At 36.8% G+C, this 23,596-nt stretch overlaps 2 protein-coding genes across 5 annotated transcripts; one reads left to right on the top strand and one right to left on the bottom strand.

Annotated features, from left to right (window-relative positions):
* Positions 1-22: 22 nt before the first annotated feature.
* Positions 23-16,780, bottom strand: LOC117422330 (spermatogenesis-defective protein 39 homolog). Of its 4 annotated transcripts, XM_058987583.1 has the most exons (21): positions 16,680-16,743; positions 16,336-16,365; positions 15,213-15,302; positions 14,517-14,619; positions 13,735-13,884; positions 12,781-12,819; positions 12,263-12,327; positions 12,086-12,142; positions 11,548-11,640; positions 11,057-11,090; positions 9,989-10,091; positions 9,446-9,473; positions 8,702-8,775; positions 7,714-7,789; positions 7,137-7,271; positions 6,608-6,649; positions 6,007-6,096; positions 5,762-5,848; positions 4,583-4,672; positions 683-787; positions 23-169 (listed from the first exon to the last, which is right to left on the bottom strand). In XM_058987583.1, the coding sequence occupies exons 3-21, from the start codon at positions 15,300-15,302 to the stop codon at positions 149-151; spliced, it is 1,482 nt and encodes a 493-aa protein (XP_058843566.1). In that variant the 5' UTR covers positions 16,336-16,365; positions 16,680-16,743; the 3' UTR covers positions 23-148. The 4 variants fall into 4 exon arrangements, with proteins under 4 accessions (XP_058843566.1, XP_058843564.1, XP_058843565.1 ...); XM_058987581.1 differs by lacking the exon at positions 16,336-16,365 and having other exon boundaries at positions 16,680-16,780; XM_058987582.1 differs by lacking the exon at positions 16,336-16,365 and having other exon boundaries at positions 16,548-16,686.
* Positions 16,772-23,362, top strand: LOC117422333 (activator of 90 kDa heat shock protein ATPase homolog 1-like). Its single transcript, XM_034927477.2, has 9 exons — positions 16,772-17,145; positions 19,491-19,681; positions 19,849-19,931; positions 20,343-20,460; positions 20,791-20,879; positions 21,353-21,478; positions 22,388-22,489; positions 22,630-22,681; positions 22,787-23,362. Exons 1-9 carry the CDS (start codon positions 17,066-17,068, stop codon positions 22,957-22,959), a joined length of 1,014 nt encoding a protein of 337 aa, XP_034783368.1. The 5' UTR covers positions 16,772-17,065; the 3' UTR covers positions 22,960-23,362.
* The last annotated feature ends 234 nt before the right edge of the window (positions 23,363-23,596 follow it).

The raw sequence follows: 23,596 nt of genomic DNA, 5'->3' as shown, positions 1-23,596 counted from the left end.
TTATTTCTGCTAATTGATAAAATTCAGTGAATACATTTTAACTTTATTAATAAAATCTCATCATGTAATGTACAGTATACTCATTGGCATTAGTAAGTATCAGCGTCCCTGTAATCAATTTAGTCCAGTCTTCCCAATGCAGTCAGTGTCAGTTTTTCCATCGGATTTGCTGAAAAATAAAATAGTTCATGCCTTGAATCTCATTCTGGAAACTTGACAACAGAATAATGAATACAGACAGACAGATAGATTCATCTTGTACTGGAAAGTATGTTAAATTCAGGTTTTTATAAAACATATATTTTTTTTTAATAAAATCCCTTTACCGTAGACCTACCATATTAACTCATAATTAATGTTTAGCATTTCAGAAGTTTCCTCAGTCTGTTATCCCTGTAGTATTTAACAAGCTGTTGGACAAGGTTTTATTGTCTCAGCAGCTGCAACTTTTTTTTTGTTAGTTCTCTCGCCAAACAGAAAAACACTTGACAATTTTAGATTTAGAAAATGAATGTAAAATATTTGCGTACAGGAAGGTTAAATTCCTTTATTTCCTGAAGAGATTTTTCTTGTGACAAATAAACCCAATGACATTATGCATTAGAATGGCATTACAAAGTCTTCTGTGTACCAAAGAAGGCAGCAGGGCATCATATGTTAACATGACCATATGAAAGCTTACTGTGTTGCTAAGGATGTCATCAATCTTCCTCTCTTCTGGGGAGCTCCTGTCTACTTTGCACCTGTACACCATCAACTGATGACGGTCCTTCATGTCTTTGTATGTCTGAGACAAAGAAATGAAACATGGTTTAGAAACGAGAGTATCCCAAGATGTGCTTGAATTACCGGCTGCACTGGATCTTCACAACCACAGCAGAGCAACCTGATTATTAGGCTACTGGTTTTATATATGTACTGCATATGTGCGTATGAGTTGCTGTGGATCTGTATGAGTGTGAGTTTGAGAGCTTGTCTGAAACACAGAGGGACAGATTTACCAAGCTTTTGATCCAGAGAAAGATTAGCATGTATTTTTGTCAATGATACTACCATGAATAACATAAATATCTCAGTTATGAATTACTAGTTTGTTTGCTTATTCACAACATCTTAGCAAGTTGATCAAAACCAGGCTTAGATATTATTTAAGCTTTATGCAATAGCTCTTTATTAAAATGTATTGCCTCCCTCCCTTTAATGCCTTAATAATGAAAGTCATTTGCCTAACCAGTGCTGTGATATTTGAACCACATAAGACAAACATGGTGCGTGGTTGGGGGGGGGTCTTGTGGTTTGTATATACAGACGTGCTCAAATTTGTTGGTACCCCTCCACAAAAAACGAAGAATGCACAATTTTCTCTGAAATAACTTGAAACTGACAAAAGTAATTGGCATCCACCATTGTTTAGTCCATATTTAATAGAAATCAGACTTTGCTTTTTATTTTTTATTCAACATAATATTGTAAATAAGAAAACAAATGAAAATGGCATGGACAAAAATGATGGGACCGCTAACCTAATATTTTGTTGCACAACCTTTAGAGGCAATCACTGCAATCAAACCTTTTCTGTAGCTCTCAATGAGACTTCTGCACCTGTTAACAGGTAGTTTGGCCCACTCTTCCTGAGCAAACTGCTCCAGCTGTCTCAGGTTTGATGGGTGCCTTCTCCAGACTGCAAGTTTCAGCTCTTTCCATAGATGTTCGATAGGATTCAGATCAGGACTCATAGAAGGCCACTTCAGAATAGTCCAATGTTTTGTTCTTATCCATTCTTGGGTGTTTTTAGCGGTGTGTTTTGGGTGTTTCACTGTAGGTATGGTGTTCTTTTCTTTGAAAGCTTCATTTTTTCGTCTGTGAACATAGAGCTGATGTGACTTGCCAAAAAGCTCCAGTTTTGACTCATCTGTCCAAAGGACATTCTCCCGAAGGATTGTGGCTTGTCAATATGCATTTTAGCAAATTCCAGTCTGGCTTTTTTATGTTTTTCTTTCAAAAGTGGAGTCCTCCTGGGTCTTCTTCCATGGAGCCCACTTTCGCTCAAAAAGCGACGGATGGTGCGATCAGAAACTGACGTACCTTCACCTTGGAGTTCAGCTTGTATCTCTTTGGCAGTTAACCTTGGTTCTTTTTCTACCATTCGCACTATCCTTCTGTTCAATCTGGGGTCGATTTTCCTCTTGCGGCCGCGCCCAGGGAGGTTGGCTACAGTTCCATGGACCTTAAACTTCTTAATAATATTTGCAACTGTTGTCACAGGAACACCAAGCTGCTTGGAGATGGTCTTGTAGCCTTTACCTTTACCATGCTTGTCTATTATTTTCTTTCTGATCTCCTCAGACAACTCTCTCCTTTGGTTTCTCTGGTCCATGTTAAGTGTGGTGCACACAATGATACCAAACAGCACAGTGACTACTTTTCTCCATTTAAATAGGCTGAATGACTGATTACAAGATTAGAGACATGTGTAATACTAATTAAAGAAACTAATTAGTTTGAAATATCACTATAATCCAATTATTTATTATCTTTTCTAAGGGGTACCAACAAATGTGTCCAGGCCATTTTAGAATATCTTTGTAGAATAAGCAATAATTCATCTCTTTTCACAGCTTCTTTGCTTTATTCTATGACATACCAAAGGCATGCAAGTATACATGATAAAATAGCTTAATTTCATCACTTTTCAGAAGGAATGAAGCATTATTTCAATGAGCTGTAAGGGTACCAACAAATTTGAGCACGTCTGTATATAGCCTTTTGATAAAATGTATCATAATAAATAAATATTGTGGTTAAACGTGTAATTCCTATGTTTCCTATAAAATAATTCCATAAACTTCATCTGCTTTGCACTTCCACTGGCTGCATACGTCTCAATGTGCAGTTTTGAAAGTAGCACCTGTTACAGCAAACATATTTTCACTTTAAAACATTTCCTATGACATGTATTTCTTTCAAAACTGCACATCTCAGATATCTATAAGAAATGGAAGTGTACAACAGGTAAGATTCATTACATTATTTTGTAAGCTACAGTCAATTTAAACTAGCTTCATTCAATGCATAGAAATCACATAAGAACAGTGAAAGCATATAAACAGTATGGGGCCCAGCAACTAAAACTTTCTAAACTACCATACGAGACAGTATGGGGCATATAAACAGGAGCACCTCTGTCTCTTGCTCTCTCTCTCTCTCTCTCTCTCTCTCTCTCTCTCTCTCTCTCTCTCTCTCTCTTTTTTTTTTTCTTTTAAGCAACTCTTTTATAAGGCATATATTCACTGACTTTGAACACACTGAGGAATTTTATTTATCGCAGTCGGCTTGGTTCAATAGCAGTGAATAACTGTTTTCCATGACTCAGTTTAGTGTATTTAAGTCAGCAACCACTCAGGGACAGTAGCTGTCATAACCACAATAAGATAACGCAGACTTGGCTCCAAAACCCTAACACAGTTAAGAGACAAACCATAAGTATATTTTTAATTTAGTGAGAAACTTGGCATGATTAAGAAATATCAGTTATTTTAAAATGTGTTCGAATCATTTTGTATATCATTTTTCTATTTCAGTCATCACATACTGGTGACACCTGTGGACACAAAAAAGGCTCTCAAACATCATTTTAAACGTCTTTTTTTTTTTAAGTTCAGCGGGTACGGCCTCTGTCCCCACTGGATGTAAGCAATGCAACATTTGTGATTCTGAACAAGAATAATACATCGGTTAAGAGAACCGTGATATTTCAGAACCATACCAAGTTTAGGCAAATGCATGTATCAGTGGAACTTTATTAAATTAAAGGCTAGGGTTAAATTAGCCTTGCAATAGACTTTCTAAATGGATAATGATTAATATATATATATATATATAGTGGTAACATGAAATAGCACTTATCCAGGGACAGTACTGCAAGTTTAACACTTTCGTTCACTTTTATTCTTTACTCTAAAACAAAAGTTTTAAACAAAACACTGTGACAAAAACAAAAGCCTAACTCCTCCTAGGAGTGCTTCCTAAACTTTGCAATTTCTAAAATCATAGAACCGGACGGCTGAGCCATTTACCGATAACAAAACCCACTTGTTACACACAGTACCTTCTCTTTATGTCTGACCACACAGGTATCCACACAGGTCTTTGGTCTCCACACAGACAGCCTAACAAACATTTATGACCTGCTTTTATACCTGCCTGCTTAATCACAGGCAGGTGTCAACTCCAACCCTGTGGCATTCTGGGGGATGTAATCTTGTACTAACCCCTGGACTACATTTTCCTCCTCCCCTACTCTGCCACAATAAATAAATAAATAAATAAATAAATATATATATATATATATATATATATATATATATATATATATATATATATATATATATATATAAATTATAAATTATATATATATATATATATATATATATATATATATATATATATATAAATTATATATATATATATATATATATATATATATATATAATTTAGTTTTTTCTTTAGTTTTGGTTGCATGAACAACCCTTAAAAATAGTGTACCTATAAAACTTAATTTGGAAAGGAGATCTGTACTTACATCAATGATAACATCGTGGCACTTGTACTTTGATGCTAGATTTAACTTCAGGTCAGTGTCATCCACTAAACACACATACTCCTGAAGCACCTGCAAAAGGTTGCCATGTAAAACTTAGGTTGGAATTGAAAGGCAGAAGGGTACCTATCATAACGAGAGACTGACATATTTACTGCATGTATGTGGGGAACACTAAGATTAATGAAGCACTGTACATGGGTCTGAAGAACCGCATGTAATATTTCGTACAGGTACAGTAAACAGTCAAAATTCTAAAAATTCTGAATGTTTACCTCCTGCACTTCAACAAATTAACGCTTAAAAATAAATCAATAAGGAACACCTTGAAGAACATGCCCTCCACATGCAAGGGCAATGAGACTACTATGAACTTAATGGTCCACTGCCGAGTTTAAACCCAGGATCTACTTTGTTTCTTATTGGCTTGTTTTAGCACTGGCAGGTTTCACAGATCCTGACTTGGTCAATGTTACCTTAGGTAAGTACTACTAGTTCTAGCTTTACATGTTGATGCAAGTCTACTGTTGTCACTACTGGACTGTAAACTGTGTGTTTTGTTTTTCAGCAGCCACCTAAATACATCACTCTCTAGACAAGTACCGTTATTTCTTTTTCTTGTTACTTTATGGGCCTGATTTTCCACATAAGGAGCCATTAGCCTGCGATTTCGCCTACATCTGGTACTTAACTTGTCTAAAGAAATCTCAGTCTTACAAGACTTGCATTCAGGTTGTAATGTACTTCCTTTGTCATTTGTGAAATTGCTCTCAGGCCACATCTTCCTTTCTGCCACAACCTTGAGGTAAAATGGCATAGGAAGTGAAACGGTGACAGCCTTCCAGAAAATAAGGGAAGCAAACTGAGAAGTTTTCCTGACATAGTGTTGTAAAATATATCATGTTGGCTATGACATGTGCTCCTCTCTAAACAGCACATTTGAGATCTATTTAGAGACTACACAACAGGAAATACTTTATCTTGTTAACTGCAAGCACATTAAGTGTGGCTAATAAATACAAATTCATATCTTCAAACAAATCAGCATTATATATTTGATCAGGGTAACTTCTGATAGTCGCTCTACTCTCTTTAAGCCCATTGAGCATATTAAACAACTTAACTAACAAACTAGAAATAAAGAGGTTCATAACAGCCTACCTGCACTGGTGCATTGTTTTTATGCAGAATGTCAGCAACTCTGTGAAATCCTATTGGGGTTTTTTTCTTTGTGTAACCCAGCCAGTTCTGCAATGAAAAACAGTAGAGTCAGTCTAAAACCAGCTATTTAATTCTACACAGTACTTATTTAATTCTATAAAACAGACTGAAAAAAGTTAAGGAACAGCTAATATCTGGAGTCAGTACTACATTTAAAATGAAGGTATTTTATATTCTTCTATTACCTTTGTAGTAAACAGGGTGTCCACATCTTTCCATGCTTTCAGTTTAGCTCTGGCTCCCAGTGCTGCCAATAAATACTGTTTGTCTGAGATCTGGAAAAAAAAACAAGTTTGAATTAACTCTTCTTTTCACAAGGGAGGAAGCTGTCAACAAAGTACTAACAACCAGGAGATTGTGGGCTGAAAGTTCAGCTCCTCCACTGACAACAAGACTCAAACTTCATTCCACCTAACTGGATAGACGCAGGTCCCCGCGGGAACAGAGATTGTGTTTCTCAGATATCCTGGAGAAATATTAGACTGATGTCACAAATCTTAAAACAGACATTTTTTACCCCCTGTAATTTCCCTAGACAGGGCTGAGACACTGATTTTTTTTTTGTAACTTATCATCAGGAATCAAGAGGAAGGATTTTTAAAGATTGGTGGCTGTGACCTTTTATTCCCCCTGAAATATATATATAACAAACTATAAAAGAGAACAATAAATAGAACGTATTTAATTGTCTTTTATTTAGTTGTGTGACAGACCAGTGCATCTTTTTTTTTGTTATCTAGCACAGCAAGCAAAAGGAAACCACAAGCTTTACCGTTCAAGACTTACCTTGAAAGTTTTTTTGATGTTTGCAGGGCTGCTGTACGTTCCCTTGAAGGTGAAAAAAAAGAAAAAAGTCATAAAACACTCTTAATATTTTATATTTCTCAATCCATATTGTCTGCCTCTTAGTTAGCTTTCTGCAGCCCTCAGTAGTACCCAGCATTTCCATTTCTGAGAGTTTATTATATGTGATGAAGTTACTAGATGTGAAATCACAAGCTAACCCTAAACAGCAGAGACCCCACGCAACAAGAACACTTAAAGGTCTTAAAAATGAAATGCTTTTTTTACTTTTGCTCATTCCTGTTGCATGGCAATAGTTTTGTTAAACTAAATCAAATTTTATATAAATCACAGAAGTACTAGACTAGGCAATACCTTCACAGGGGGGGCCACATCACTGTTTAAAGATGTACCGAGAGGCAGGCTGAATGGATCCATCATTTGACATCATTCTTTTATATGTATAGGATATGTAGGCTGTCCTTGCATTCCGCTGCTTCTAGCAGTGCACAGGTGGAATGAAACTACTTACTTCGGATTCCCCGTAATGGTAAAAGCAGGAGTAGTAGAGTGTGGTTATGATGGGCATGTTTAAAATGGAAGCTTTTCTGGGGTATTTCTTGAATATCTCTGTCTGTCCGGCTTTCTCCAAGTGTTTGTCATTCACCTGTCCAAACGATACGAAACACAAGTAAAGTTCAGGCTTTTCCTTATCCAAAGCAACCCTACTTCAATCTTACTTCTGATTGTTTTGTAATTATGGATTAACACATTACATATAAACTTAAGTGGTATAAAGTCGGGGACTAAACTGCAATGGTTGAGAAAATGTATTTGAACACAGAGACAGAGAGAGCACTGAAAATCGGTCAGAGTGGCCAGGAGATGTGCTCCACATTACCACAGCTTCCGCTACGTCACACATACATTGAGTGTTGGAAGCAGAAGATCAAAGCACCATCACAGACACTACAAGGGCTATATGTGAAAATCTTGATTCCTGGTGATAAGCTCTTAAAGGTGCAGAAGTTTCTCTGTTATTTAATCCCCAGCTCACTTCATATCAGCCAATTCAGTATGATGACCAATAGAGTCACAGTCTTCCTTACCTCTACAATGATCTGTCTCTCCAGTAACGTGTAGTGATCCTGAACATGACTGGCATCGTCCACTGAAAAAGGGAGACTAACAGGAAAGCCAGGGCTTTACACAACAACACAATAATACTCAACTATTTACAGCAACTTGTGTTAGTCAAAGCCCACCTTGTCAGTCTCACAAGCAGCTACAATGAAGAAAGCTTTGATCAACATAATGTTACATGAAAAATAAATATATAAATAAGTGCTGACCAACAGAACAATGTATTGATGCACTTAGCTGCATATTATAATACAATATTACATTTTCACTGCTCTTGCACACAATTTCTAGATGTTAAATGAAGTTGGTTTGGGGGGAAGCAAATGTTATGGATGGCTCTTTTGTTCCAGGGCCATGTACTGCACTGTGGAAAGGACTGTGGAAATGTCAAACAAGAAGTACTGCATTCACCACCATATTTAAAAACAAAATAATTTGGATACTGTGAGACATTTCAACAAGAATACAAATATTAATTTTAATTTAAAGAGAATTGATGCGCTGGGGAGGCCGCACTTTGGTTGATCCCCGGAGCCAGCATCGCAGCCGTTGTGTGTGCTGATGCGCCAGGGAGGCAAAATAAGCTGATCCCTGGAGCCAGCATTACACTTCAGCCATTAACACCAGACAGAAGGATATCTACATCATCATATGGAAGGAAACTTAAATGGAGGGAGACACATATGGATCACATTAGTTTACTGTAAAGCTACGTCTTAGTTGGTGCTTATCTTGGCGAGAGCCGAGTTCAAATCAGCATGAAGTTTTAACATCTACTCTCGTGTAATGGAAATCATAATCATAACATTTTTGTGCTACTGCCCCCTTTTCTTTTTTGCTATCATTCTGAGTAGTTCTTACTTTAATAACTAAAATATAGTGTTTTTGAGAAGTTGTTTTGACTATGTCATAGATGTGTTATTCATCACAACAAAGGTTTCATGATAACCTCACCTAATGCAGCCTTTCAGGAAGTCTTTTCTTTGGACTTCATCTTTGATATTCAAATGCTCACTGTACTGTAACAGCTGTAAACGACACATCGGGGGGGAAAAAATAAAATAAAAAATTGTATATTATTTTCTCCAGGGGTGCATCACCAACAACAAATCGAATTACATCACTATTCACCACCACTCCCTTTATGAAACATTACAGTTCAATGGAACTGCTTAAATAATCTTGGCAATTATTGACATTTTATGATGACGCTAACACAAGGTGGTTTTCAAATCCAAACATTGGTGACCTCTAGTGGTCACTTTGTAGTTTTGCAGTATTTGAGTATTTACTGTCCCAAGCCTTCTACCTGGCTCATAAGGAGACATTCCTCACATAGACCCGTAAATAACAATATATAATACCAGCAAATAAGGATACTTGCTTTCTATTGCAGATTGTGACTATAGAACTGGTACCGGTCTGCATTATGAGATTAAAACAATGACCCTCAAAAAACAATGCACTCCACTTCAATATCGTTTTTATATAGTTAACTTTGTTTTCTTTATCACCAGTTACCCTACTGTTAAATAAATGTTTCATAAGATATTTCACTTGAACTTATTACATAGAAACACAAGGTAACTGCACTTTAACCCTCGAGTTTGCTATTGGATCAATGTAGTATAAAAGTTCGGAGATATAGAATGGAATGCAAAAGGAATAATATTGCAACAATACTGCAAGTATACTTACAGCCATATCTTCCGTCCTTCCTAGGGTCCTGCATGCAAACAGAACATATCTGTGAGATATTGTGCCTCAAAATAACTAGTGCCCATAACCATTTGAGGGTTTTGTGTCTTAGAGTCAGAAACACGTTATGTGGCGGCTCTGTATTTGTTAGAACTAGGCTACACGATTGTCAAGCATTACTAATTATTCAACATGACAACCCTGAACGATAACTGGAATCAAACAGTTTCATTATCCGGATTTACTGGCCGATCAAAGCAGTGAGGCAACTGTCCATTATTAGCTAACAAAATAACTGTGGGCTGCTTTCACTTGAAAAATGATATCTGGTACTATACCAAGTCAATGAAAGCTGTGTTTGTACACCTTTAGTTTCAAGTAGTTGCACAAGCCTCAAGTGCAGTAATGGAGCCCAGCAAGCCTAATCCATGTTTTAGAATGAACTTCAATCTGATTTCTTGTGGAGGCCTGCTTCTATCTCGAACGTTACGCCTGTGTAAAGGCTGAGATACTAGGCTGTAAGAATAGGGTTAACTTGCTTACTTAAGCAGTTCCAGAAGTAGTTTTTGTTCTCCTGCTTCCTTCAGAAAGTGGATAAAATGCTGCAGTGCGATTTGTCTTGACACCAACTCCCGAAACAGGATTTCTGAAAGAAAATGTAAGAAAAACAGATCACAAAAAACACAATTAGAAGCAATAAAGTGTTTCTAAAACTCATTTCATGTCCAATTAAGTTTGTAGATTGTCTTCAGGAATGCTCTATAAAGGGGGATCATCCAGTAAAGGCGCTCCACGTGGAGTGCAGGACGCACCCTAAAGCATGGAGATCGCTGGTTCGTATCCAGGCTATGTCATTTGCCAACCGTGACCAGGAGTTCCCAGGGGGCACAATTGGCTGAGCGCCGCCCGGGTAGGGAGGGCTCAGGCCGGCAGGGTAGTCCTCGGTTTACCGCACACCAGCGACTCCTGTGGCTGACAGGGTGCCTCCGGGTCTGCTGTGGAGCCATTCAGATATGTGTTTGTCCTCCGGCACTATAGGTCTGATGGCTTCGCTGTGGACCTGCAGTGCGAAAAAAGGCGGCTTGGCAGGGCATGTTTCGGAGGACGCGTGTGTCTGCCGCCGTTTCGCGAAGTCGGTGCGGCGGTTGCAGCGGTGGACCGAGATCAATACATACAATTGGCAATTCAAATTGGGTAAAAAATTGGGTAAAAAATCCATTGCCGATGACTACATATTAAAAAAAAAAAAAAAAAAAAAAGGAATGCTCTATAAAGTGTTAATAGAATTAAAAAAAACAAACAAACAAACAAAAAAAAACCTATATATTTGACTAAAAGTAAGTATATGAAAGTAAATCCTCCATTGAGAATACCATTATACCCTATACTTGGTTTAAGGACGACACTGTTGAAAAGCTATTTTATAGCAACAGGAAAATCAAAATCAACAGCTTAATACGAGGAACTGTTCAGCTTGTTCCATGTTATGCCTGTAAGATTTCATGGTTTCTCAAATCATGGGAGAACATCCAATAATCAAAAAGACAAAATAGGAGTCAGCAACTGGTTAATTTCTTATCCGGGATAATTTAAAGAATACAGCATGCTTACCTTTACTTAACGATTTCTTTAAAAAAATCAAAACCTGCAAAACAGACAGGAGGGATCACAATGTTAGTTGGATGAAGTGGTCAATCATAATCACAGATTCGTTCTGGTATAAAAGGTTACTCTGAGGAGTGAATTTGAATTCCATACCTGTCAATAATTAATATTCAGAACATTTTAACTAAAGCTAAAGGGGGCATTCTGATTTAAGATTCAGTGGGGTTTTTTTTTGGTTTTCTTTATATTTTTTAATTTTTTTTAATTGCTATTCAGATTTCTCTATGTAAAGCATCATGACATGGCTTCAGCAGTGAAATACTATATTATAGTCGGTCCAAGATTGTTGGTGATGTTAGAATCCCTTTTATCTCAAAGTAAAAACTGAACCTGACGCAGTATAAGCACCATACTTGAACTGTGGAATGTTTGATACAGAGCCTCCTATAGCAGTGACATCACAGAAGGAGGAGGGACATTAAGGCAGGGACACTCACAGCTGTGATGACGTTGCCGTCGTGTATTTGGACGGCTTCATCCAGGAGCAGCAGCTTATCCTTCAGGGAGCGGAAACTCTCAAGAGAGTACGGCTACAGCAGAACATTGAACAGGGATGAGAAACATGACCAAAGGTTGGAGGGAGGTTGGAGCAGAAGTCAAATTTTAGGCAGCTATTCAATTTAACTCAACAGCTGCAGATATAAAAACTGCCACTGTTTCAATAATTAAAATAGGAACCTTTGTCTTCCAAGGTAAACAGCCACCTCTAACAGAACAAAACAGTCTTTTTATAGTATATAAAACCAGAGGGGCGCTATTGTCATGATTTAATCCCACAGTTACTGGTGGCCACACTGAGCACTCAGAAAACAACTTGCATTGCCTGCTGTTGTTGGAGTGCCTTGATGTCTGCCTCACAGCCCATCCCAAGCCCTTTTTATTGATGATGTGCGTTGGCAAAGATATAATGATGGCTATTGTCTAGTAGCATTCTCCGATTTAGGCATGTTGAGTAACATGATTGAGAGTTCTTACCTTGCCCTTTTGCATCCTTCTGACTGTATCTTCTGGACTCCAGTCACTAATGTAGTCCTAAAACAACACAGCACAGTTGTCAACACAGAAAAAACCACAACATGCTCAAACTGTAAAATAAAATAAAGACGCTATTAATGACATATGTACGTTACGTGAAAATATTAACATCCTTACCTTGTATTCAGACTTTGGTTTTCGCAGCTCTGGGGCAAAACTTCTAAGAGAGGGGTCGTTGGTAGCTTTAAAATAGAAGTAAGATGGAAGGTGTTTATTTTTTTTAATTTTCTTTTTTTTGCACTGACCAGGAATAAAGCAATAAAGAACACTTGATGTACATTATGAGAGCTCTGATTCAGTTACTGTTTATTAATACTTTAAACAACTAGTATATTTGGAAAACATACAAACATAGTTGGTTTGCAAATCTACTTTCCATGCTTGCAAATAGGTTATGCAATTTAAATGGCAACAAAGTCATTTTTAGAGCTGGCACAGTTTTGTACAATACCTTAATATCCTTTTAAAAATTGTAAATACACATCCAGACCGGTAACCCATGGATACCCTGCGAATACCTGATATCAGAAATTGACCTTTACTATGAAGAACCTCCTATAGTCAGTATAGATATGGTAGCATCAAGTTTCCACACTGACGTCTTTTTCATAAGGATAGGGTTCAGTGCTACTTACAATCCGAAAGTACCTGGAAATTCCCAAGTTTGCTCCGTCCTAAAAACAAAAACAATCCACTGATTAGCAATATTTAAATTCCTATTATTTAATAGTAGGTTTCACAGTAGTACCAATTGCGCTGCTTTTACTCAGATGTCCTCAATATACTGATTACAGTGTACTCAGGGGCATCTGAATAGAAACAGTTCAACTGGTATTTAAAAAATGTCAAAGATCCTGAATGTACAATTCATATTAAGATGGGTATTGTTTTTGTTTTTTAGCTCAAAAAGGATTACGCTCCAAAGAAGAAATCATATTAATTAAGAGCCATATTTTACCCTTGCTTGATTATGGTGATATTTTATTTTTACATGAATCTACCGAGCAATAAAAAAAATGGATCGCCTAATGAACTAAGCAGCAAGATTTGTATTAAAATGCTACCCTCAAACCCACCACTGCCAGGTAGTGGCTTCTTTAAACTGGACGTCACTGAATTGTAGAAGGAAACTGCTCTCGGTACTTTTTGTGTGTAAAACTACAATAGGTCTGTTGCTAGGTTACCTAGGCTCAATGTTACATGTAAATATACCTAAGTACAGAATAATAAATATACCTAAGTACAGAACTAAGATTAGATGCATTTTAATGAGTAGGTCCCAAGAACTAACAATGTGTAGGGTCCGCTGCACGGTTTTGCTGGATTTAACCCACGGGGGCGCCACAGCCAATGCGACACTACCTCCTGAATCCCCAGCGAAGACCGGTGTCTTCGCACAGCCAGGACGCAAACCTGCGCTCCCTTGACTGTATGACAACCCCGCACTCCACATGGCCCTGCTTTTACCAGGAGAGCCACTCAGAGACCCCAATCAGGGATAACCTTCCAGATATCATGTTCTGATTGCACCTCCAGTTATTTTAATCCAGAACCTGCATGGCCATCTTATGATACAAATAAGGCAAAACCTTTAAATAAGCTGCTTAAGGAATAACTGGATCCTTGTTTGGGCAAGGAGGGAATCTGGGCTGTAGTCTCGATCTTCGGGAAGCCATAATCTCGCCCTTCTCCTGTCGTCCTGTGAGTGGAAGCAGTCTCTTTGATGGACCAGGAGATACCTGTGAATAAACAACAGGAAGAATAAACAAAAAAAACACTTTATATAATGAGCTTGGTTATTTTTTTTAACCATTTAACCATTGTGAAATGTCAAATACAGATGTTATTGTAAACTATTAATTGTATAGTAATACAAGTTATATTTTAAGACTCATTTCAGGGTAATTTTAGACACACACTTTACACGCTTTATTAGACACAACACACATAAATGCTGCACGCTGGCAGCCTTATACACATACATTTAATTTTTAAAGGACTTGTTATTATACCTTTAACAACACAAAACACTAAAGAATACAATGCCTAACCTTAAGTTCATTTCATTTAATATTACTGAATTGTTTATTTTAAAACAAAACTACAAGAATGTAACAGTAATATAATGGGTCTATTACACACTGCAGCTAACAAAATAATGATGTTAATAATACCTGCTTTGCACTTTCATTAGCTACATACCTCTCTAATGTGCAGTTTAGAAAGAAGCACGTGTTACAGCAAACATATTTTCATTAAAAACAAACCCAGTGTAGAAACACCCCTGTACACGATTTGTGGAATCATTTTGTTACAACCACTTCAGGTTGCAGACCCCCCACAGTATTTTGCATTAAGATCTCTTACATACTTCCCACTGGCTCTCCACTCCAGCTGACCTTCTCCACACCATCATCATCATCTTCATCATCCGTCACAAAGATGCTGTTCACAGCCCTCTTCGACTCCTTCAACTGAACACACAAAGAAAAGCTATGAGTTCATTCTCATATTCGATATTGAGGGAAACCTCAGGACAGATGTGTATTTCTTTACTAATTAAAGTAGTATCAGTCTATTTTAGGGATATAAAAGGCTTCTTCATGAATAGAATCCATGACATAATTGATGTCTGCATACTCACAAGTGTGACTCCAAGTACACTTACTGCTTCTCTAGCTATCGCTATTATGGGTAATTTCACACCAAATAAACAAACTTTTTGGATGCCACCAACCTTACCGTCTCAGATGATAACACATATGGAAGTATTTTAGGAAGAATATCAAAATATGATTTTATTTTTAAAGTTATGGGCTTATACAAGGAGGGGAGGCAGAGGTGCCAATGACGGACAAAAGCAAGCCCTGAAATTGGGTCATGTTTGAGAGGTCAGATCTTTTAAAATATTCAAGTCTTTAAAAGATCTACATTTACAGTGTCCACATATATTTGTGACCATGGATGTTAATGTAACGTCAGTGACAGGAGTTCTGAATCTCAATAAAAGTGCATGGCAGAGAGATTCACACACCCTTATTTTATTTCTTACATAACGTTACAGTACCTGGGAGAATTCATCATCATCGTCAAACGTGAAGGCATTACACTTTGAACTGTTCCAGTAGTCATCTTCGTCAGGTTTATTTCTGAGCATCTGAAAGTTCAAGAAGAGAATACTGTTGGTAATCGAGATTTGACGTGCTGTTTTAAGATTGTTTTAGTTTCGTTAACTAAATCAATAGTCCCTGTATATTCGTTGTCACCAAATTACATTACATAGCACATTTGGACACGCTTTTTAATTATTTTACTGACTTTTTTTTCGGTGTCATGGTTTGTGATGTATTTGCTATTATTTGATTTATTAACAGGTATTCTGGTACTGTTTGAACTTCAACTAGTCTAGGATTTGCGGTATATCCACACAAGAAAACACGCCTGCCGTGTAAGTTTTGTTTTCTACAGCTTCAGTTTAAAAATAGATTTTCCTGATTAGGTACATTTTTGTGTGTTGCTATATAGATCAATATAGACGAGAGACAATATAACAATCTGACTGCATCCATCCAGCAAATGAATTGTTGTGTAGAAGACCAATATAGATCCCCTATGTGCAAACCAAAGTGGCATTTGTTAAAAAAAAAAAAAAAAAAAAAAGGCACCGTTACTTGTTTAAAAACACTTTCAATATAACGTAGTCATGTTTATTATGAACAAAACATACAAATACTGTACCTTCCTTTACATAACACCCGATGCTTAACCTGCCCGACAAATATAACATCAGATTATTATAGATCTACTATGGGAATTGTAGTTCTTTTTCAATAGAAATTCATTGAATAAATCATTTTTGGAAATAATACAAACTACAACTCCCACTAGTCTCTGTGAGCACAACTTCCTTGTACGTCAGCCTTGCATTTCGAGAGTTGTATTGGTTTTTTGATCGCAGCTGTCAAAAATCAAAGCTCCACCCAGAGTCAAAGAATACGGAAATGTATTGACTGTTGTTTTAATTTATAGTTAAATATTTCGGTAAAAGCACCCACATTCTGAATAAAAAACATAACACGGCATAACAACACAACAAAAAAAGGCACCTACAACAGCAACAACTACAATAATAATAATAATAATAATAATAATAATAATAATAATAATAATAATTTTAAAGCGTGGATGACCTTGCAAGGAATTATGTCTGATCCTATTTCCTGTGTAAAAAAAAAAAAAAACAATATTACATACATTTTTTAAATGTATATTTATTTTACTTATTTTGTAACATTTTGTAATCAGTTCTTCCACAAAAAGCTACACTAGTACAGCATCTTTTTTTTTTTTTTTTTGAGGCGTTTCAAACGGCTACTACCATTGCATTCGCTGCGATACTTACAGTACTAAAGTACTAATACACTACTGCATCACTATGGAACGTCATTTCTGTCCTCGATTAATTCAAGGTTTCTGCAATAAAGAAACTGTATCCCCCCCCATGTTGGCTCTGGTTTCTCAAAAGTTTATTTACATTTCTGACTGACTCAGGATGGCGTCACTTTCAGAATCTCTTGCTCCATTAGGAAGGTTCCAGAATAGGCTAGAAAACGCGTTGTCTACAGAACGGAACTATTGATTGTATGGTTTGCGGATGTGGATAGGGGGAGCAGAACTCTGGTGACTCTCAATGCCGGTCTGTTTCCAGTCATTTCTACGGCGAGTCGGCGAGAGAGTAAGAAGAAAAGAGCCGGAGTTCTAGAAAAGGGCAGTAAGAGATAGTACAGATTATTAATATATTTGAAACAAAGAGCAAAAAGAGACATAGGTCAGACATCCCTGTAGAGCTTTATATTATTTATTTGTTCGTTTAGATTGTTCTTTTGTTGGCTTTCCGTTGCGATAGAGACTTTTTCCGTTATGGCCAAGTGGGGAAAAGGAGACCCTCGCTGGATCGTGGAGGAGAGAGCCGATGCAACCAATGTCAATAACTGGCACTGGTAAGACAACACAGCAAACGGAATATTTATAAGATTCTATACGGTGTGTTGTGTGGCGATTTTTTTTTCTTTACCATAATATGAAGATAGAACATGGCGTGTTATACACATGGCTTGACTGCCATAGTGTAAGTGAGAAGATCGTGGCTTGCGTGGGGGAGATGTAAACGTTTATAAAAATAGCTCCCTGTTGTCCCAGGCGTGGATTGGCAGGGGACTGCATATCAATTAATTGTCCCATATAACTAGGTATCTATGATCCAGCATAGATGTTTGACGTCATATATTTTACAAAGTTAATCTCTGGTCGTTTCTGTAATTGCAGCAGTTACTGTAATTATATAAATAGTAACTGTCCTGCGTGTACTGAAGCTTGCTTTATATACCAAACCCAATTTAAATGGGTTTTTTAATTACAGGAAGAATATCTCTCTCTCTGATATTACCATAACACAAAAATAATAACCACTGCGGAGCTGTGCTATCCCCGTACCTCCAAACGCAACACACTGTAAACAATATCAGTAAGTCGAGTCAGATTCGTGTTCGTTGGGGATGAAGTGCTCCTGTAGGCAATCATCCCTTGTTTAAATAATCTGTTTAATAATAAGTATTATGCGTTTTCTGCCCTGTTTTGAAATGTAGTTAAACTCCTAAGCAATGGTAAAAAGATTTCTGCTGGTTTTCAGTTTACCATGTCTAGACAGGCACTTTAAAATAGATACAAAAGAAGTTACTGTACAGCCATCTGAATACCTTTCCAAGGTTAACTGCAAACCCCTACAAAATATTTTCAGAAAGTGTCAAGAAGCATACTTAGTATTGCTAAAGGATAGTGTTCCTAAGGATTTCAGTTAACACGGAGGACAGAGGCAGCAGATAATTCTACAGTTAGTGCCGAACAAATCATGGGAATGGATCAGAACTGACAATGAGTAGCCACCTTTATTTTTACCGCAACACAATTTAACAATGACCGGATTCGTCCTGCATTAGCGATTTTGAAGATTATTAAATTAAAATAAAATGTTTGTTTGAGAGGCTGTTCATTCATGTTGAGGCACTCATGATTTGAAACAGGACACATTTGAAGTGTAATTGAAAATGGCACATATTAAACATATTGCATAATAAGAATTTGAAAAGCCTTTACAGTGGCAGCCAGACTAAATTGATAAAAAGGACTGCTACTAAATAACACATTTGTCTGTCAACTGTTCTTTTTTTAAATACACTTGGTTACAAGCAAATTGCGATATAGCTGGAAAAACTGCATACAACCAACTGAGCTATAAGGCGTTTCCTTATAAAGGCTTCAGTTGTTTCTTTTTGAGGTCTGACTTCCATTAGTTGACTCCATTTAGTCTTACAAATACTAAATTGGCATTCACTAATTCATCAACAAATGATCAAAGACAAAATATTCCCATCTTGTGTTGCAATTTGCTACATTAGGTATAATGTATGTTTCTTGACCTATGAAGTTAGATTCAAACTAAAATGAAATTTACTGGCATGAAACAATTGGCCAAATTTTAAAGGTTACTGATAAGTAACAAACTGCCTTTAAAAGTGCTCCCGGCTATAATGCTGTGCCACCCCGCTATACAGAATTCCTGGGGAGAACCCTGGAGGCAGAGTTTTATTGTGTACCTTAAATGGAATGGATCTACAGTATTCCGAGGCATAATTCTTTTTATTATCTATGTTTTAAAGTAACAATAATATTAAAATGACAGCACAGGAACATTAGCATACTGTAGGTTTATAAAGAATTAAACAAGCTTGAAGGTGTTCACCTACTGTATAAAAGCAATATGAAGGTGGCAGCAGAAGTGTTCTTGGTGTAGTTTCCTCTCAACCGTCCCATGTTACAGTAACAGGGTTATTTGAGGAGAAATTTCACAGCAGTATGTTTTGCTGGCATAGCTATTTAGTATTAACAAAACAAATGATAAAAGGGAAAAGGCCATTAATCTTCTGCTTGTATTTTAAACCAAGGTCAAGCTACAGTAGCAGGGATGGGCAATGCGGGATTGTGCTGTTCTTTTAAAGGCAACTGTTCAGATATAGTTATAACATTAAGAATTGTTTTACAATTTTCAGTGAAAGACCCGGTGGGTTTGACCATGAAATAGCAACATAAAATGGGGGGTGGGGTCACTGCTTAGTTTTGTGCTATGGGGTTGCAATAATTACAACAAAGTCAGGAGAGTCAACTATCCAATGTATTTCACTGGGAGATTTGAACAACTTTCAAACATCAATAACTTTATTCTCCAGGACTGGTGTTGCTGTTCGCTTCAAATGGAATTTACTTTCTTTTAACCCCATTTTGTGTGCAGGACAGAGAGAGATGCAACAAATTGGTCGTCGGACAAGCTGAAGGAGCTGTTGCTGGCAGTGCGGGTGGAGAATGAAGATGGGAGCTGCGAGGTGACAGAAGTCAGCAAGGTGGAGGGAGAGGCCTCTATCAACAACCGGAAAGGAAAACTCATTTTCTTTTATGAGTGGAACCTTAAAATGACATGGACCGGTAAGTGTATCTGACAGGAACATTTTCGAAAGGTCTATTTCTAAAGCAACTTGATCAATCTGGTTACAGCAAGTGGAAATGGGAAGTATGTCATATAAACGAAGCATAAGGTAGTCTTTTTGCACGAGCAGAAAGTCAAAATAACACATTCTTACTTTTTTTAACAGGTACAGCAAAGTCTGGAATAAAATACAAAGGGAATGTGGAGATTGCCAACTTGTCAGATGAAAATGACATGGATGACTTGGATGTAAGTGTTTATAAAATGGTTAATTGAGATCAACACACTCCTATTGATTGTCCGGTAGTATGTCTCTTAAAAAATGTTCACTGTTTGATCTGCAATCATTAAATGGTGTAAATTAAGTAAATTCAAAAGCACTACTCCTTTCTGGTCCAAACTAGTGCCATAATAAATAGTTAGTTTGCTGTAAGTATTCTCATTATTTACTTCTATTTATTACAATAAAAAAGCATGGGTCAACTATAGCAGTTGAGAATTTCTGTAGGTCTACTGTGCAGGAGTACCTCCAGGATCTACCTAACTTGAAACCTGATTACAGAAAAATAACAATTTAGTTTAAGTCTGAATTAAGAGCCCCTGATAGGGGTGATGTTGATTTCCTGTTTTGAGTCTGTCTCGCATTTTTTTTTTAAATAGATAGCCGTCTCTCTTGGAAAAGATGAACCTGAAACAGATCTCACAGCACTGATGAAGAAAGAAGGTGTAAAAAAAATTAGAGAAACGATGGGAATGTACATGGATGCGCTAAGAACAGGTGTGTGTTAGCAACAGCTCCTACTGCACTCTCAATATGAGCACAATAGCAAGATAACATTCTCAAAGATTTTGTTTCGACAAAGCATTTTTTTTGGCCAACAGGTTTTGGTTATTTGCTTTCTTTTTTTTTTTTACTTTTCTCTTAAGTCAGAATTTGTAAAATGTATTTTTTTATTCCAATTTCAAAAAAAACTATAACAATAATCCCATGGAAGTATTTTTCATATTTTAAAACAAAATATGTTTGCATCCGTCATTCGGCTTTTCCAATCATGTTTTTATATTGTAATGTAGAAAAATGACCTATTTTATTCATTTTCAATTCCAGAGTTCACTCAAGGTATGATCTTGCCTACAATTAATGACCTGAGCAAAGATGCAGGAGCACAGGCTGCACCCAAAGTGGATAAAGCTCAGGTAACCACTGAATTGACTGCACGTTGCATTCACTAAGTGTGTACATTTAACTGTTTTACTTGACACAAACTCTAATGTTAAGTTTGGTGGGCATTTGGGGTGATTTCGGGTGTACTTAGTTCACCTGTAAAGAGGTGATTTTAAACAAACAGGAAGAACACCTCATAATGTAATTGAGGAATGCCCTGGAAAAACTAGATTATCTACTTTTTTTTTTTTTTTTTTTTTTAGTAACCTATGCTTGATTCATTTTACCAACCAAATACAGTCTTTTTAAACTGAAACTGAATTATCAAGTTTTTCACTACTACTTTTTTCACTTAAGATTTTTTTTTTTTTAATTAAGCAAAATTAGGTGAATCTGAAATTGTGTGTAAAATATTTTTTTAAAATAATTGATAGTACTAGTCTGTCAGGTATGTGTTTGTCTGTGTTAGTTCACTGACTTTCTCACTTAATTTCTGTTTGGACAGCCTGCTTCAGGTAATGCAGCTTCCAAGACCAGTGCTGGAGTGAAGATTCCCACCTGCAAGTTCAGTTTAAAGGACCATTTCCCAGCCCCCCCTGAGGAGATCTATAGAGTCTTTGTGACGCAGGAGGTAAATGTTTCATTCACATTTCTATTTAATATTATTTTGCTCTTGGATCTTGATGCAGGTGTGTAGGGGTGGGGGGATCTATTTGGAGACAATGTGCATGTTCAGTGAGGCGAGTGGTTGGAATTTCACTGTGATTGCATAAGGCCACTTGCTTCAGCAATTGTTTGAGAAGTGAGAGCTTGGCATGACTCCTATGCTGCAGTCTGACAGCCTTGAACTTAATACAGTTAAAGTTCTCCACACACCAGATGGCTCCACACACCAGACGTGATGCGATTTTTAAATTGGCAACAAGACACTTTGGCAGTGACATGACCGTACACACCAGAATTGACACAGAGGCAATGCTACAGGTTTAAAAACTGCCAGATCTATACAACTGTTCAAAATTGCTATTGACAAAACTATGATCAAGACTGGTACCTATTCGTCAACATAATGTGGTAATTATGAGGGTCTTCTCTGATGGTATTTCAACATATATGGCAATAAATCATACACACCAGGCTTATCCAGTTCCTTTGAAGTGGACTCCCATATGTTATCTTTCAAATCCGTATCTTTATAATTGTGATGGCCTTGTCATAAAGCTCTGGTTATTTTTTCAACGACAAGTATTGTTTCCTCTGTCATTTTGGATACTGCTTCACCCTGCTAAAATATTCCATGTTACTGTTTTTTTTTTTTTTTTTAAACCATCCTCTTTCGTTTCTAATGCTGCATGTAAAGGAACCAATGTGGCACAGAGACACATCGAGCATTAGTTTCATGTATTCCAGGAAGCCATAGCTATCTTTGACTCGCTACAAGAATCAAGATAATTGTTTAAGACGAAACAAGTTTTATGTTGTAAAATTATCAAGAAACAACTCAATAATTTCTCTTTTGTACCCCCTCCCCCTCCCCCAGCTGGTGCAGGGTTTCACACACTCTGCTGCGGTTGTGGATGCGGAAAAAGGAGGCAAATTCAAGCTGCTGGAGGGGAACGTCACTGGTGAATTCTTAGAACTGGTGAATGCCGATTTTGTTTTTTAATTATTTTTTGACAGTTTCTTATTGAATATGAAAGATTACATTAGTTCACGGCAGTGCATAAGCACAGAAAATGTAAACAAGTTTATCTTGGCTAAAATAATTGTTGTTTTTTTCAGGTTCCAGAACAGAAGATTGGTATGAAATGGAGGTTTAAGACTTGGCCTACTGGTAAGTACTGGTTTTCTCATGTCCTGTGTTGTTGTTTTAAAAAAGTTAACTTTTATTTTGAATACATACATTAAATATTAACTGGTGTTTCCTTACTTTTCCTAGAACATTATGCAAATATAACAATCCATTTTGTTGACCAAAGTGGAGAGACTGAGCTAAAAGTAGACTGTAAAGGAGTTCCAGTGAACGAAGAAGACAGAACAAAAGACGGCTGGAAGCGCTACTACTTTGAGGGCATTAAACAGACTTTTGGTTATGGGGCACGACTGTATTGAGGACATTGCACTGTATAATGGGATTTAATATTGATATTATGTTAAAGCTCCAGTCCCCTGTCCATTTCTGTGTTTGTACATTCATTTAGTGGGGAGCTGAGGCCGCTGTGAGTGCATTGTGCCTTTTGGAAAGGATTCTAAAACAGCTTGTGGATACAAAGAAATATATAAAATACAGAAAGTGTGAAAAACGGAACCACTCGCATCATACCTGTTATTTAAAACAAACAACTACACTTGCTCTCTGTACTGTAGTTTGTCACATGTTCATATTTAAGATGTCAAAGTACATAAATAAATGTGATTTTTACTTAGCCGTTGTGTGTCATTTTAAAGAATAGGTCTAGTCAAGCTAAACTGGTGCCGATTAAAAAATAATAAATGTACATCCTTGCTTTTTAAATGCTTTTCTGAGAATACAATAAAGATTGAATTGGAAAAAAAAACTGAATTCATAAGCTTGGTACACAAAATACCAATTGTTAACTAAGGCTGTAAAGGTTTAAACAGTAAACTAAAGTATAAATCCTAAACATCATAGTATTTTATTAAATGCTTAACTAAAAATGTCCTGTATTGTGAGGATCTTGTATTGATTTTTTTATTTCTTTCAACTGTTTCATTGTTTTATAGTATC

The sequence above is a fragment of the Acipenser ruthenus genome, chromosome 15, assembly GCF_902713425.1.
Source record: "Acipenser ruthenus chromosome 15, fAciRut3.2 maternal haplotype, whole genome shotgun sequence".
NCBI classification, from domain to species: domain Eukaryota; kingdom Metazoa; phylum Chordata; class Actinopteri; order Acipenseriformes; family Acipenseridae; genus Acipenser; species Acipenser ruthenus.
Note: the sequence above shows the minus strand (reverse complement) of the source record. Positions and strands in the feature narration are given on the sequence as shown.

Bases quoted from the DNA above. Each gene is read 5' to 3' on its own strand.
- LOC117422330 (XM_058987581.1), bottom strand. From the start codon at position 15,302: ATGCTCAGAAATAAACCTGACGAAGATGACTACTGGAACAGTTCAAAG. The intron at 6,650-7,136 runs GTAAGTAGTTTC...TTCACCTTCAAG, and splicing joins ACCATTACGGGGAATCCGAA to GGAACGTACAGCAGCCCTGC. The intron at 170-682 runs GTAAGCTTTCAT...TTTATTTTTCAG, and splicing joins ATGACATCCTTAGCAACACA to CAAATCCGATGGAAAAACTG.
- LOC117422333 (XM_034927477.2), top strand. From the start codon at position 17,066: ATGGCCAAGTGGGGAAAAGGAGACCCTCGCTGGATCGTGGAGGAGAGA. The intron at 20,461-20,790 runs GTGTGTGTTAGC...TTTCAATTCCAG, and splicing joins CATGGATGCGCTAAGAACAG to AGTTCACTCAAGGTATGATC. The intron at 21,479-22,387 runs GTAAATGTTTCA...CCCCTCCCCCAG, and splicing joins GAGTCTTTGTGACGCAGGAG to CTGGTGCAGGGTTTCACACA.